Source organism: Thunnus thynnus, chromosome 13, assembly GCF_963924715.1.
Source record: "Thunnus thynnus chromosome 13, fThuThy2.1, whole genome shotgun sequence".
In the NCBI taxonomy this organism is placed as follows: domain Eukaryota; kingdom Metazoa; phylum Chordata; class Actinopteri; order Scombriformes; family Scombridae; genus Thunnus; species Thunnus thynnus.
The window spans coordinates 23,659,737-23,676,852 of NC_089529.1; the positions used below are offsets into that span (position 1 = coordinate 23,659,737).

Here is a 17,116-nt window from a genome sequence, read left to right on the forward strand (position 1 = left end):
TGTTGAGGAGGAGTGTGGAGGAGCATGAATGGCCGCAAAGAAAAAGTGGAGCCGCCCGATGAGAGCTGATACTGGGAGCCTGAGGGTCATGGCTTCAGATGAAGGACAAAACACAAGTTGATGATAATGATGATGTGTGGCTATTTTAGGGATCCGTTTCTGGCACCGGCAGCGCTCTTTTTTTCTCGTCTCATTTTATTTGACATGCTAGGGTGGGGCTAAATGATGGCGATGTTGATCGTTGGGTTGTAACCTGCTGAACTTTCCCCTGACGCTACCATTAGGGCCAAAGTTTACTGTTATGTACAAGAAATATCAAAATGTGCTGGGTAGATTGCCTTTCCTCCACTGCCACCCGTAACAAAAAAGGTCAACTCTGTCCGCATAACATCACAAGCTAATAGCCAGATAGCCATGAAACTTGCTGTGGACATTCATGGTCCTCAGAGGATGATTTCTATTCAATGTGGATGTTGCCTTTCTTTTAGCACACACACTTCTGCACAAAGCATTGAAAACTGTGACAGACTGACTGCAAAAAATGTTAGCTGAGTACATTTGTGGTTCTCAGAGGAAAAATGAATGAATGAATTTGGTGATACAACCTCTTTACATTTTTACCACCAGTACCAGTGAGACTATAAGAATAACAAAATCCACATTTTGTTGCTTGCTCTGTCAAAAACTATATAATTATTGTGGATCTGGAGTGATTGTCCAAAACGTTGGCTATATAAAGTGAAAAGAGATGCATAAATGTAACTGACCAATGGACAGACATGCACACTTATATGAGAGTCACCATATGTAATAGCACACACACACACACACACCCTTTTCCCAAGCACACCGTCTCCATAACAAAGTGGGGGAAATATGAGACAATCCTTTCCCCCAAATTAAAAAGTTTATCATCAGCAGTGAACTGTTCAGGGCCATCACACATCTGCTGAAAGGGGATTTACTTCTTCCTATTTACATCTTGGCATGTAGATCGTCCTCGTCTCCCCATCTTCATAGCTGAGCACTGATAAACAACATCGCCCTGCCAAGTTTTCCCGGTTTGTTGATTACTGTTGAGTCTGTCTTGATTTAGGACGAGGGGGACTAATCCAAGATGATGTGATCTATCTGTCTGTCAATCCATGGCTCCAGCTAGCCAGAGAAGGCTCGAATGAGCCTCGACAACACACACACCACACACCACACCACAACATGCATGCTGATTTGTGCAAATGCACCAGCAGTTTGGGAGTGTGAATCAGGAGGGACCTGATGATTCAGTGTGATCTCAGTGTTTCTCAGTTTGAATTTGATCTGTTTACAGTACATACTTTGAAGCTTTTATAAGGCATTTGGCTAGTTTTAAAATAATTTGTCCATGCTTATTATTTAAAATACAGTATCTACAACGTATTCAAAACATTTGTATTTAGTGAGTTACATTGATTGAAACTCAGTGTATGAATTCGACCAATACAAACGTGTTGATGGAGCAGAGAGGCTCACATATTTTTGTTTATGTCCACAGTGTCATGATGATATGTCTGGCTGTGTGTGTGTGTGTGTGTGTTCATACCGGTGTGGATCTGCCGGTGAGCCTCCAGGGATTCCTCTGTCTGGAACTGGGCGCCACACTGGTCACAAACTATGGCCTTCTCACCAGCTGGAAAACAGCGAGAGACAAGAAAGTGGAGACTTAATACACACTTACACACATGTACCACATTTGGAAAGTCAGTTTGAAATAGAGAGAAACAAGGGCTTTATAGCATCGAATCGCAACCGGAGACAAATTAAATTTAATTTTTAAAAAGTCATTTTACACCAAAACACATCAATCCTGATACTGACATTTTAAACTAAAATGTAGCATGATTTGAATTTGAAATGAAGAGTTAAAATATCCTCTCATGTCACTGCTGATACTTTGAAACTTAACTTTGAAAGACAAATTCAGCTGGGAGGAAAGTGTTTGGATTTGAGGGTGGAGTAGTAGGGAGCAATCACAAAATCAAAGAGTGAATCTTTAACACTGATAACAGATAAATTATCCAGGATAATATACAGTATTGGCTGATAAAAACTGAATGAAGAATGCTGGTGCAGAAAAGCCAAAAAGGTTTGTCATAGTTTGTCCACCAGAGAGCACTGACTGTCCGAGTCCATGACATGGTAACAATTCTTTAAAAAACAAATTTAAGGAATCCTGATAAAAAAAAAAAACTTTATGCAGTAAGAATTTCAGGGAATTTATAGTTATTGGCTGAGTTTCCAACTGTTAAATATCGATATTGGTATAAGCCTCAAAAACTCCAGTATCAGTTAGGCTCTAGTAGTCATATCCAGATTGCACAATACTTTCTTGAATGAGAAGTGAGTAAAGGTCATTTTCATTATTCAGCTTCATTTTTAACATTCATTTCTTGCACACAAACACGTTCTCATTCATGTCATGAGCAAAACACTGAAATATGCTACGATATATAATCCATCACTTCCGTCACTCGTACCGGGCCGAAGTTACATCTTGCAGTCTTGCATCTTTTGCAGTCTGATACTGTATTATCCAAAGACTCAGGTCTTCATTATTTTATTTTTCATTGCTTAGAATTTAATCAAGTGTGCACCCTGATTGATTAATGGGTGCATAATTGCAAAAGGGTGCAACCTTTGATGTTAAAGTATCAGCCTTCAGATTGGTCAGAATATGCAAATTGCAGGAATATGCAAATAGTGGCGTCATCTCCTTCCTCGTACACGCTTGATGCAGGCGAATTTCCCAAAAATGTCTAACAGTAATAATTATAGATTCCGTTATTTGTGACAGATCAGTAAAAATGGAGCCACAAGTCCACAAGCACATTATTCTCTAACTTTCAGATCAATGGAAATTTAGAAGTGAACACTCTTTCTGTTAATATGCACTATAGAGCTACACTTGGCTGATACATTCCTGTTCTTGACTCAAAGCCAAGTTGAAGTTATTGTTGAGTACTATTCCACTTTTGTTGCACCACACTCTGCTTCTGTTTATGCAAGTAGATCAAGTATGTGGCCCCTTGAGCTACGGTCTGAATTGTCGTGTTCCTCTATACTTTATGAAATTGTACAACCTTGTACAACAATAAAAAAAGGAGCGACAGGAGCCTGGCATGCACACATATACAGGGTGCTATTGGAGGGCACATCAGATCAAGCCCAGGCGAATGACTTTTTATGGCTTGGCAACAAGCACTGTACATGCCATACACATCACACATCAAACAGACGTACACACACACACACACACACACACACACACACAAAGCACGCACACACACACATTTAACATCTGGATACTGTGTGTGTGCAAAAAATGGGCGTGCATGTGTGCTAGTGTGTGTGTCTGTTTCCAGTGCAAGCACAGAGCGATCTCTCCCGACCAGACCATGGTTTGTTCTTGGCACGGCCTCCTGGGTTACGACACCTCCAGAGAGAGAAAGAGAACACAATGAAAACAGGAAGCCAATTCTTAGATGACAGAAAAAAAAAAAGTCAGGGAGAGATGGCTTGTGTGGTTTTGCAACCACAGTGACATTAGGGAACGGCCTGTACTGTAATAAGCCCTACCAAAAGCAGAAATGACACGGACCGTACATGACAGAGTGTGCCTGCCAGTAGAGTGCTTATGCAACAAGTTATGCAAAAGACGGTACGCTGCACAACTGAGCGTGACTAGATCATAAGCCACTGTAATGCAACCTTTAAAGCCAGCACATCCTAGATTAATCTGTGAGATCACAAGATTTATTTCCATTTGACAACTTTAGACTAAATAGACTGAGCTGGTGAGCAGTGTCCTTTTTTTTTTTTTAATTGGCTGCATATTCAAGAGGCATAATTTGCAGTGTGAGCGTATGGTGCGCTAGTGTCAAATGCACAGATGAGCATATGGCCGAATTAGCTGGCAAAAGCAGCCACTTAACCTTTAGAGAAGAAGACATGTAGTAGAGATGTACACAGAATCCCCCAACACACCCACTGATGTCCCTCATTTGCATTAATCACATCGTCCCTCTGTTGCTTCTTTAACTCCTTGATTCATCATTGCTGGATCAGCTGTAATTATTATTTTTATGTTCTATGGTTGATTTGCTAACCTGCATTGGACCCCTTGCATCTATTGATTTGAGCTCAACGACTGCCTTTACGGGGAGCAATAGGACAATTTTATGACCATACATGTGCTACCTATAGATGTCAGTGCTCAAAGTAAACATATGTTAACATTTCCATTTCAGGGAAACATCTAAAGGGCTATATTGGTGATTTTTGCACTTGTACAGTGCATATTTACATTACTTATGACCATTTCTCAAAACATGCTGTAGCGTCTTATTCTCCATGTAGCCACTGGCTACTAAATTCATTTCTGTAATCTATGAAAATCAATTTGCAATGAACTGAATCTCGCTTGAAAGTGAGTAGTACGTCACAGCGAATATCAGTCACAAGTAAGTTTCAAAAAAGTCCGTTTTAATGTACAATCTCCCTTCCTTCCTTCCTTGCCGCTACAGAGGTGCCACTGAGCAGGGCACTTAACCCCATGTAGCTCTAGATGGGCTCCTGTGTGGCCAACTGATCGACTTGTTTGATTGTACGGGGCAGCTTCCATGTGTGAATGTGTGTAAATGTGTGACTGTGTTGCAGGAAACGTGCATTCACGCTCAGCGAATCTAATCTGTTTAAAAAAAAAAAAAAAATGCATGGACACCAATGGCTGTCTGGAAGGTAAGAAACACACAAACACACACACACACACACACACACACACACACACATCTATGGTTTGCAGTATTGTAAAAGATAGGTGATTTGTAGTAAATCAGCTTAACACTGGCATAGCTCTTTAAAAGCAGAGATGGCAGCAGTTACTCCGCCCCACAGACAGTGGTGCAACACTATAACCAGTCTTCTGGGAGGCCAAGAGGCGTGTGCTAAATGGGCCAGGGATAGGATTTTAGTGCAGGGCATGCCCCTGCTTGTGGCACAAGGACATAAATTGTCAGGAAATGCCTGCATGGTGCCTTGCTTCAAGGAGAATGGAGTTGTGTGAGGTCACTGTGGGGCAAAACGGGGGGAGGAAAAGTGGGAGCATAGGAATCCAGGGTACACACAGCCAGGCAGCCACCCAGCCAGATGCCCGTCACTCTAGTTAGCCAGCTAAGTGCTAACAGGGGGCCCTCCGCTTGGTAACAGCCGCCACTGGCCATTTTCACTGCCAAATTAAAGCGATAAATCTCGAGGCCCCTTTGATCGCAAGAGGGTGAACTTGTTAGTTAGGAAAGACGGGGGAACCGGGACCGAGGAGACATACACTTGACATCAGCTGTTACTCTTGTCACGTGTGCTCTAACTAATAGTTAAAAAACACACTCTAACCAGGGGCCCATTCAAGATCCCACTTTAGAACCTAAAGGCACATTATTTCCACATTGAAAAGATCTTTAATTTCACTCAACAAGATTTTTATTTGTGCAGCACCAACATTAAAAAGGTGACACCCCCCCGGTCGCCCATCAGGAAACATGGGAATGAATGAAAACACACACGCTAATGAACAGAAAATAAAAATTAACTATCACACAATCCAAGACGACCAAAAACAAAATTAAACAAAGAGGTCTTCTCCGTTTCCTCTGTTAGTGGGGAGTCCCTCAGCACATTGCTACAGATTCAACCCCTTAGCTGACATAATAAAAGTTGCACAACCCATATTGAGTTAGTGTGTGTGCGCAAGTTAGGAGGTGGTGATCAGGTGCCACATGCCACCGAAGCCGCTTCCCTTTTCGCTTCCCTCTCTGAAATATTGCACAACTGTTGTTGCAGCGCAGTTATTTCATAAAGGGCAGTAAAAGAGAACAAGCCAAAGGAGGGCTCCCTGCCAATAAAGTAAACTTCCTACAAAGCCCGGCAGCAAAGAGTAATATAACGGTCCCTTATATACTGTAAACTTGAGCTGTTTATTCAGACCCTGCATCCCCCTGATAAAGAAAGCTTTCCCTCATACGGTTATAAACATTATAAACTTTCAAGAAGCATTGGCCTCTCAGTGTGTTGTGCTGATTTATGAAGTTAGATTAGCTATTGTATGTTAATGCTAGTTGCAACTGCAGTGTAAGTGTATGCTAGCTTGTAGAAAGTTCATATCCGGTTCTTTGGTTTCCTGAAAAGTTTTTTATATCAACACGTTCAGTTTTATTTCTGCAGCTGTGTTCTTCTTATTTTAAGTGGGCTTAATCCTTTGTTGAGGGTGTAAATTAATCGCAGCAGGTCCTGCTGACTGTATGGAATTAGTATTCAAGTAGGTAATTAGCTCCAGGTCTAAATGTGGAATATAAAAAGTCTTTGTCAAATGTGTGTCAGTAATGTCAGATTTCAAATCTAAATGTTGGAAACTCAAGTTGAGTCGGAACAAAAAGAGAGAGCGGTGCTAATTTAATACCTGTTATACAAAAGAAGCCATTATGTCACAAACCATTTCAAATTTAAAACAACAAGTAACGCCGTCATGATGACTTGACTCAAATATCTGTTCCAATCATGTGATACACGTGCTACAATGATACGACAATCCTATCAATCATTTACATTTTTGTTCTTTTTTACAACTTGTTTGCTCTATAAATACAACTTGTGATTACGGTTGATTCTAGTTGACTCTAGGTACTCCAACCACTTCTTTGGCATTATTCAAGAGTGTTTCACTTAAAGTTAACTGCTGTGGGCTTCCCCCAGCAGTGGCAACATTTCACCATGCAGACGTGATGAGGATTGTGGATTAGCCCACTGCGCCAGCCTCACGGGGAAGTGATGGTGCATTCCCTTGCCTGTAATTTCCCCTGACATACTAAGTGCTCATTCTCCCATTTCCCTAAATAATGTGGTGTGCAATGGTACATTGTCCTATTTGCTATTACACTCATTCCATGTGTGCACGGAAACTGAGTTGCAAATATGAACCAGCGCTACGTTACGGTGCAGAGATGAAGACCAGGGAAAACCTAACCTCAGTGCCCATTTGGGGGTTTGTGGGTGTGATAAGTGTATCTGGGTGCAACAACACACACACACACACACACACACACACACACTATCACCACACTCGCATCATCCATCTCAGCAATGTGATCTCATAATGCCTCCATTCAGAAGCTCTTCTCATTTAAAGGAATATGTCAGAGACAGAGAAAGGCCCTGTTTGTTTGGGGTAACAGTCTTGTTTTTCTGTACCTCTTGTGGAAGACTAAATATTTTTTGTGACTGTATGCCCGAACTCAAGCTTGACACTTGTTGTTCCAACCTACTTTCCTTCACAGGTAGAGCATATATGCTAAGTTTGCAACAGATGTCCCCCCTTGGGGATTGCAGTCTAAACAGAATCTTTCATCAAAGACAATCACAGAATTAAACATAAGAGTTAGAGAGCCAGTCTTTGCTCATAGCAACACACAAAAAGTAGGCCACCGTGTTGATACTAGAGCTAAACATTTCATCCTGCATGAAGGAAAAAATTTATTTCTTCTTTAACAACCGCTGATAATTTCGTAATGCGATGAATTCATCAATCTTCCCATTGCAACTCATGCACTAAATGACCTAGTTTTGTCAATTAAACATATTACTGAAGAAACGAAGATGACGGGTCACAAAAACAAAATACAGAATTAAACACGAGGTTCTCCGAAAAAAAAAAAATCAGCAAAGTCATGCATAGACCTTCTGTTTCCTTGCAATATAGTCATCTGCTTGCATGAGAAGGCATGACACTATTTATCATCCATTACATAAAAACACCCAGAGCTTCCACAGTGAAGAAATGTTCTGCAACAGAGCTCAACTGTTCCAAGAGAAGAAGCTAACACATAAAATGCTAAATTCAAAGCTGGACAGTTCGTCACACGTAAAAAACAACACGGTATAAATAAAATGCCACTTGTTATTTTGACTACAGTGAAGTCAACTTGTGGAATTTATCTGTACTTTCTTATCATAAAATGTATCATCTTCCATCAGTGAAACATCAGGTTGGAACAAACGCTAGCGGAGGAGAGGAGGAGGAGGAGGAGGAGGAGGAGGAGGAGACTATAGCTCTTTACCTGTCCAACTGCTTGGAAACATTGCCGGTGAATATATCAGTAACATTTAGTTTGAGCTGACAAAATTGTGCAAAACTTTTGAATGAACCGAGTTAACTAAATTCTACGTCTGGACTGAAGTGTGATTATCTGTTGTCCATATCACAGTGTGCATTTCTGGCTGCAGAGGTTAGTCTATGCTGGAAAAAAAAGAGTTTGCTCGAGTGTTTCCATTGGCCTAACATTTGTATTTTGTATTAAAGGACTGAATACCCAATATAATATTTTACTAAAAATATTTGATGACAAAAAGCATTGTGTAACTAGAAAATAGTACGTTTCATTGTTAAATTTGAATTACTCGAAATTAAATTGGGGATTATATTCTTTTATGGTCTGTTAATATGAAGTAGGGGTTTGAATAATATGGCTTAAAAAACATGTTATTAGCAATTTCCCTTTTCACATATTTCCTCTAAAACGCCAAGGCCACACTGACCTGATAAATTACTTTATTTTACAACAACAGCAGTAACGTCAAAAATTTAAACAGCTGACAAGTCGGTGATGCCTGAATTCTAATTGGTCGGCCAATTTTTTTGCACAAAAATATGTGAAGGTTAATTTGACATGAGAAAGCTTCACTTCGGATCCCCCCCCCCCCACACTCTTAAGTCCTTGTGCAGCCTTGGTTATTGCAGGGCAGGACACAGTTTACTGCATATGCACATATTTCAGCAGGAAGTGGCTGAATGATCTGTTTGCAGGAGTCAGGGAGGCTAAATGGGAAATTAAAAAGGCTAATTACAGTGTGTCTGTCAATGGCCGACCAATATCACACTCAGTGGTTTTTAACAGTGTAAACAGGGCAGGAGAGAGAGAGAGAGAGAGAAAGAGAGAGAGAGAGAGAGAGAGAGGCAGACAGACAGATTAGGGAGAGAGAGAACGTGCATGTGTGTGTGTGTGTGTGTGTGACAGAGGGAGGAAGGCAGACAAGCGCAGTCACCATCAAAAACATAGCCTGGCTGTTCACTGAGCCTACATAAATGGCTTACGTAAGACAGTACTCTCAGTACCAAAAAACAGCAAAAATCCATAAACACACACAGACACACATGCCCTCACCGACCCCCCCCCCCCTCACTCTCCTCCACCACACACACACACACACACACACACACACACTCACACACATGTTGGTTTCACTACACTTCTGAGGACTTCCATTCATTCCCATAACCCTAAAAATAACTTCTATTGCCTCTACTAGATTCATAACTTCAATCTTTATAAACAAATAAAATTTAAGTGACGCAATGGCCAAAATGACTTGAAGCAGCATAAAAGGATCCTCTTTCCCTCTGCATGTAAAACTCAGTCTGGTTCACATACAAATAACAAAACAAGCACACACATATTCACGGGAACACACACAGACGCAGTATGCTGTCAGAACAATGAGTACAGACACCACATGCTCTCCAACCCCCCCCCCTTACCACCCCCCTCGCTCTACCTTCAGCGTTATAACGAGCCGTGCTGTACAGTTTTATTTACACCAGCCTCTTATCAGTGGTACAGCAGCACAGAGGCTGCCAATTGGAGAGGACAGGCCACGGTACTGCCTGTACCCTGTAGCAGAGTAGGTGTGTACCGCCATGCTCCCAGCACGTTTTTATCAAGGCTCAGAAAAAGACTGGTCCCACGCCAGGTTGCCTCTCAAAATAATAAAACATACTCACACACACAAACACACACACACACACACACATACACACACACACATGATGAGTTTGCAATAAGACACCACAACTACAGCCAAGTTATTATACTGGTTTTGCAGAACACATACAATTGAGAGAGGTTTCCATTTAGGGATGTAATGGGGGTAAACACACCTTAAGTCATTTTAGCAACTTAGCATATTTCTAATATGATGGAATAGAATTTCACAATTCAGTTTTTACCTGACAAAAATATTAATGTGTACCAGAAAGCATGTAACAGATGGCGACATGCAGAGGCTGAAATCAACAACCGAACAAAAACCAGGGCAGAATTCTTTTGATATGTTTTGGCAGAGAAAAACTTTTAAGGGAATCATTAGATAAAGATATTCATCTAAAAACAACACAGGTGGCAGATAGCTAACTGCAAATATGTCTCAACTTCTAGTATTATTTCAGTGAATGTTAGTGAATGTCTGCCAATGTACATGAGTTCAGTTGTCTGTCACCATAGAAATGTATTTGGGTAAATATCAAATGCATGGACTTCAGAAATATAAAATTGGATAGTTTGCTGCTCCACTGAAGTAATATTGAAACGGCTGCAATTCTGACAATAGGTACAGCAGGAACTTTAAACCAGGAAAACTAAACCAGACTGTAATGACATCAGTAAGAAATATCCGCTATTAAATTAGCTAGCAAACTCACAAACTACCACCACAAAATGAACTGGCTAGTGGCCCAAATTACCAGCTAATCAGCTGTAGCAGTAGACATTAGCCTCTAAGTTTTAGAGATGTTGATACAAATGATCAAGAAATGGATGATATAGTAGTAAAAGAACCTAATAGAACAACTACAGTACAACAAACTCTGGTTTTATCCGATGTATCTCAGTGTACTAGATAAACACAGAGTAGGTGCCCACAGAACAGAACATACATGATGTACTTTGTAGATGGGCATTGCAATAAATATAGAAAACATGCTGGTTCTCGCAATTATCAGACAGATATGTACAAATGTGAAATGGCTATGTTGTGAACAAGCACGGCGATAGATAAGAGGAGATAATCTTGCTTTTCTGCGGGGGGGGGGAGGTTATAGACAAGCCATCAAGAGCACAGGAACATGTTTGCTCCCGATGTTATTGTTATCGACAGAGAGGAAAAAGAAATCAAAGGGAAGTGAGAGAGCACAAGGAAGAGGGAGAGAGAGAGAGAAAAAAAAAAGGAGGAAACAGATGAAGACAGAGAATATTCAGGTCGCATTTGACAGCTTTACGGTCTGTTGCGCCGAATGGGATGTCTAGGGACGTGGCAAAGCAGACAAATATTGACTTGCAGAGCGTTTGCATGCACATACATACACACACACACACACACACACACACACACAGAGGGAAAATACACAAGACACTTCCACATGAATCCTGTAAATTCAGCCCCCTTTCAAAATGGATGAGCTCACATTGCAACATCAGTCACCCGTGTTTTTTTTTTGCCCAGCTCAACCTCTTAATCCATTTTGCCTGCAAACCAATTTGTTTGTCCAGTAGGTCACAGACAGTTTCCTGCCCTCACTGTTCCCTGTTCTCTTGTACTGTTTATTTCTCCCTCTCCTCTGCCTTACTTTCTCTGAACGACGAAGCCATTTCCAGAGCTTTTGCCCCCTGGGAGATAGAGGGCATCTCAGTACACGCATCCATCCCTCCTCCTCCTCCTCCTCCTCCTCCATCCTTTCCTCGTCAGTTCCTGCTCTCTACCTCTATCTTTCCCGTCCCCCCCCCCCACCTCCTTTTTCCTTTTCGAACTGTCTTGACGTCACAGAAACCTAGTTTCAAGTCTGCACTGACACTAATGGACACGAATACACATGCATCATTTGAAACTACTTCTTTCAAGTGATGCAATACATTGGAGAGATGTGAAAATGTCTTACAACTTCTTACAAATGTCTTACTATTTCTTTGTCTTATTATCATCTGTGATATATCATTACATGAGCTTAAGATGGCAAAAGTTTTAAATACTTTTTAGTTTTAATTTTAAAAGCAAACCTGGATTATTTAAGATTTTGGCTCTTTTTTATTAAAATCCTAAAACATAAAACTGACTGTAGAGAAACCAGGACATGTAACAACTTTACAACTTGCAAGAAAATGTGCAAATAGTGTCACACAAGCCAGATTTAAATCAAAACACAATACAAGTTGTAAAAACGTAATTTTTCCAGGTGTAAGAACACACACGCAACCATATACGCCCTGTCTTGTTGACCAGTAACAGCAATTACCCTGCTGTTGACCAAATGTTTCAGGACACCCCCACCCTCTCCAAATCCTGGCCTCCCCCCCCTCCTCCCCTTGCTGCCCCTAGAGGTGAAAGGTGCCATGTGTTTTCAGCTTTGCTTTCAACCCCCCTCTGTTTTCAAAAAGAGAGAAGAAAATGAGGCTTTGACATGTATCCGTGCGCTCCTGCAGGCCACAGTGGCTGCCGGGATGCAAGGATATCTTCGGGGGCCTTTAGGTGGATGTGTGTATCCGTGTGTGTGTGTGTGTGTGTGTGTGTGTGAAGAAGTGCGAGGAAGGAAACAAGAGCTGGACGAACAGAGGAACCACCCGGGGCTCTCCTGGTGTGAAGAGACAGGAAGTAAGTTGGGCTGCTCTAAAATGCCAAAGTGGACCGTTTCTCACAAGCCTCGGGGCCTGGTATTAATAGATCCTAGCTGGACAAGGGTGGGTGGGCTTCTGGTGAAATATATGCTGACATGAGTGACCTACTGCAGTTTGACTCTACCGAGGTCTGTTAATAGAGGCCCTGATGAGATGAAGCTGAACTTTAGATTAACTTGAATGTCAGTTTGTATCTGATGCTTGGAAATGCTTGTGCAACTTGTTGCAGCTTTGAAGGCTTCACCACCCAAGAATTATGTAAGGTGACTCTGGGAAAATGCATTCAGTATTAATGCTTATCAGTCCAAGCAGTTTAACTTTAAACCAAAGGATAATGATGGGATGAGAGTTTAAAGATCTAGCTGTGTCAGGATGTGTACACGAGTATTAAGACTCCCATCCCGTCTGCAGAACAACATGAACTCCAACCTAAACAGCAACACTGGTTGCTTGTAATTGCTGCCAGTGACTGTAATATGTAAACATAATGAGCTGCAGCTGGGTTATCTTGAGCTGACACATTTGGATTTCACAATTGAGCATCCATAATAAAAGAATAATTATCGATCCTATCACTAACAATACTACATATCAGTGCTGAACTTAGAGGTCAAAGAGCTCTAAACTATTCAACCCGATATTAAGTTCAAGGTCAATCAAGAGCAGCCTGTAAGTACAGTTGGGTGGTAAGTTAATGTATAATCTTGAAGAATGACTAACTAAAATATAAGAGGCTATAGGAGAAGATTCTCAAGTCCATTGATGATGCATTCTACATCTGACTGTAGATAACACTGTTAGGAACAAGTCAATATGAGGTCATGTTGTTTTCCGATAATATTATCTTGCAAGTGTGTTGTTAAAAGCTGCTGCAACATCTTTCAAATCCCGACACCGTTTCTGTGATGTGCTCTTCTAATTCTTCTCAGGGAGCTCAGCTCTTGAGCTCTGTTTACTTCTTCTACAGCTAGTGAATGTTCCTGTTGAATTCATACTGCCTAAAACCTTCGAACTAGCTCCTTTTCTCAACAGTAGTTTCCCAAAGCAATTTGACATGAAACAGAAGCTCGCAATACTCCTCAAACAACCACACAGCAGCTCTGAATCTTTGTAGCAATATACACTGTGTCCAGAGAGTGTTAGCAGTAAACACATTTTTTTTTAGGAAATGCTTGGAAGTTATTTATATTTGCTGATCTCAGTGTATAACATATGTAAAAAAACGATATGGTGAACAATTTAACTATTTAAACCTTGCCAGTAATTGAGCTAAAGCACTTTGAGCTAAGGGTGGCATAGAGGCAAGGCCTTGGGTCATTGCAATAAAGAGGGTTTATCATCTTGAGAGCATGAATGCACTTAGTAAAATACATATCGATTTGCCTATGAAATTTTGAGATACCTTAGTGCGTCAATCGTCCAACAAGTACAGGTCATTTGTCACTGCCTTCCATTGCAACATATATCAGTGTTTTTTAGCGCCCCCCCTTTAGTCACATGACAACTACATACAGTAGATTGTTTGTCTGTGTCTTCTAAAATCTATATAATTCATATGAGCGTTGATCTTCCATCTCAATGGTCAAGGACTAGTTAAGTTTAGGCAACTCGAACTACTTGATTAAGGTTAGGAAAGGATCTTGGTCATCGGTAAAAGAAACCAACTTTGACTGTCGGTAGGTTGTAGGAGACTTTAAAGGTTTGATCAAACAACCAATACTGTCTTTCTCTTATGAGGACGGCTTCAATTCATCCTCCGAGGATCATGAATAACCACACCAAATTTCATAGTGATCTGGCCAGGAGTTACACCGTATCTCGCCCTGGACCAAAGTGTTGGACAGATTGACGGACTGACTCAGGGTAAAGGGTAAAGCTAAGTTACATACAATATTAGCTTTACTCTCTGTGTGCTGGGAAGAGGTACAGACAGACGGACCTGAGTCTCTGACCAGCAGTTGAACCTTTACCCCTGTGACCACCATAGACTGTTGCCCAGCCAGCTGCTGGGAATGCAGCAATTGACATCCTCTTTACAGTGCTGTAAATGCATTTATAGTTCAACAGAGGAAGGGATGAGATGGCTGCTGAATCGGGGCAGGAAAACTAATTTTGGTTGTCGTTTGCTGCCTGGGGAATGCTGGTGGTGGGCTGAAGTTTAGGGTGAGTGCACCAAAATCTAGCAACACATACTCTGTGCTTTTATTTGCTTCTTCTACAGTAGCAGGCAAAAAAAAATACTGCCAAGGATTGCTGGAGAATAAAACCAAAGCAAAAGCCAAGGCTGAGCCTGGGACTTTTACCGGTGTAACAGGAGCCACCGAGCTCCCGCTCATTAAAAATCTGTGTGGTGGACACACAATGCTTTCACCGAGCTTCATGTTAGCATAAGCATTCTTGTCAGATGCTGGGGAAACTAATGTCTGCATTACATAACCTTTCACTGTCCTGTCCACTCATCTCCCTCTGCCCCAGTGAACCAAAATGGCCACATGAGCAAAGAAATCATGGCAGGAGTTGGTGGATGCTCCCCCCACACACTCTCCCACTCCTACCCCAGGTCAATAACCTGTAAAGATTTAGTGTTTAGGGCCCATTATTTCCTGCTTTCAAGTCACACATTGTCAAAGGCAATGCTGAGTTTATTAAGGCTGGAGTCACAGGGCCTGAGTGGAAAGCAGGGAATACAGTGATCACTTGGGTAGTAAAACTGTGACAAAGAAAAAAATGAGGGAAACTGGTGGAGTAATACTCCGGATTGGTGCAAAATCTGGAAACAAAGCACGGGTGTGATGTGATGACATTTCAAAAATTATTCAGAAAAGAAGATGAAAAAAATTGTGCTTTTGGTGTAAAGATTAGTTAATTGTACAATCACCGAAAAAAGACAATGAGAGCAGTTTTTTTGTGTGAGTCAATTCAACTCAGGAGAGAAGCCAAGCTAAAGCCAATAGAAACAACAGGAGACATAACTGAAGCTGCAGATGATAGGATATCCAAATGGCTAAACAACAGGAAATACTTGAAACATGCAGGTTTTTTTTACTGCTCTCAGGTGCATTGATTTACATACTTGTTTATTTTGTTTGATTCCAAAATCCTCTCTTCCACCCTGTTAAATCTTCCACATAAAACTTAATAAGTGCTGACTTCAAACGGGCAAATCGGATCAATTAGGGAAATCGCACAACAAAAGCTATTTAGGGGTATAAACTTGTCTCAAAATACCACAAAACTTGTAGTCATCAAGCCCGTGTTATCTGCCAAATGACACCATACAGAGGTTACTAGCTCTTTTCCATTAAGTCATTTGTTTTTCCCCAAATGGGGTGTCAGAGTAAGGATATTATTTGGTGAGTAAAGTAAGAAAAAGATGAAGGAAATCCTCCAAGTTCAGATTCTGTCCAGACCCACAGCACAGATGACATTGAGATCCAATTAGTTATCATTTATGAGAGCCTGAGCTCAGCTCTCAGGCTGCCTTGATCAGCTGCTTTCATTTTGTGCTACAATAAAGTTAAAAGACATTGCTTGCGGCATGCATAGTGCATTATACATAGACACGTATAGTCCTAAATAAAGAACAGACAATTGGAAACTGATTTTCACATGTTCCCTTTACTGTAATGAGCGAAAGTCACTTAAACGAGGTTTAAGATTTCTTTTAAAAGTTTGGTCATTTTTACCCTGGATACCAGATTTTTTTTTAAAAAATTGTTAATATTTTTCCTCTTTTGACCAAGGTGAAGTGGATTCTGGTATTAACGCTACTCTGGTTTGAGGGTTTGACAGCCCACTTCCCCCTGCAGACCCGCCACTTTGTGCACGGGCCTCCACACAGCTCTGGATATAGATACAGCAGAACTGATACTGTAGAGGCAATGACAGCTCTTGGCAGGCGGCCAAAAGTAGGGAAGAGTGTGTGTGTGTGTGTATATGTGCGGGTGGGTGGGGAGGGAGGGGGGGATACAATCAGCTGAGGCAGAAATAGGCCAAATGGTGACTGTACGGTTCAAAGGGTTCGCCTGTCCTCTCTAGTTGCTCTCTGAGTAGGGTTTTTTCCCCCTCTGTTCCTGCTGTTACCTAGTAGGGTTATCTGGGAAATTCTTTTTCTGGATGTAAATGTTATTTAATTTCATTTATTTATTGTATGTTTTATTCAAGTTAAAAAAAAATGTGTAGTATTATAAAGTGTGGCTGCATGCATCAAGTCAAATCACTAAATCTTGCATGTCAATGACAATCTAGTGAGGTCAATGTTTTCAATGTTGGTTATTTCACAGTAGGATCATGATTTTGCATTAAACGTTTAATGTCTATTCAGGTTGCATAATCGGTAGTTGTTACAGTAGAATGTGTTGCGTTGATTCTTATCTATTATTTTTAGCATGCAATTATCCAATCTGGTTGTGAACCCATGAAATTATAATAAATGGCAACGTATTACAAAAGAGCAAACAGAAATTGCAGTGACAGCAATACTAATTGATACTTCTATTCTCATATTTAATATTTTGTGACATTTCAAACATCCATTTCAAACTTGTTGGATAGTTAAATGGAAACAAAGCTGCGTCTGCATGACTGATCTA

The 17,116-nt window shown here is 41.0% G+C and overlaps 1 protein-coding gene across 2 annotated transcripts in view; it reads right to left on the reverse strand.

Annotated features, from left to right (window-relative positions):
• Window positions 1–17,116, reverse strand: part of zbtb16a (zinc finger and BTB domain containing 16a) — a 158,508-nt gene that overhangs the window by 62,670 nt on the left and 78,722 nt on the right. For both annotated transcript variants that reach the window (XM_067608746.1, XM_067608745.1), the window contains exon 4: window positions 1,580–1,666. In XM_067608746.1, the coding sequence (XP_067464847.1) occupies window positions 1,580–1,666 (87 nt within the window). The remainder of the gene's footprint in view (window positions 1–1,579; window positions 1,667–17,116) is intronic.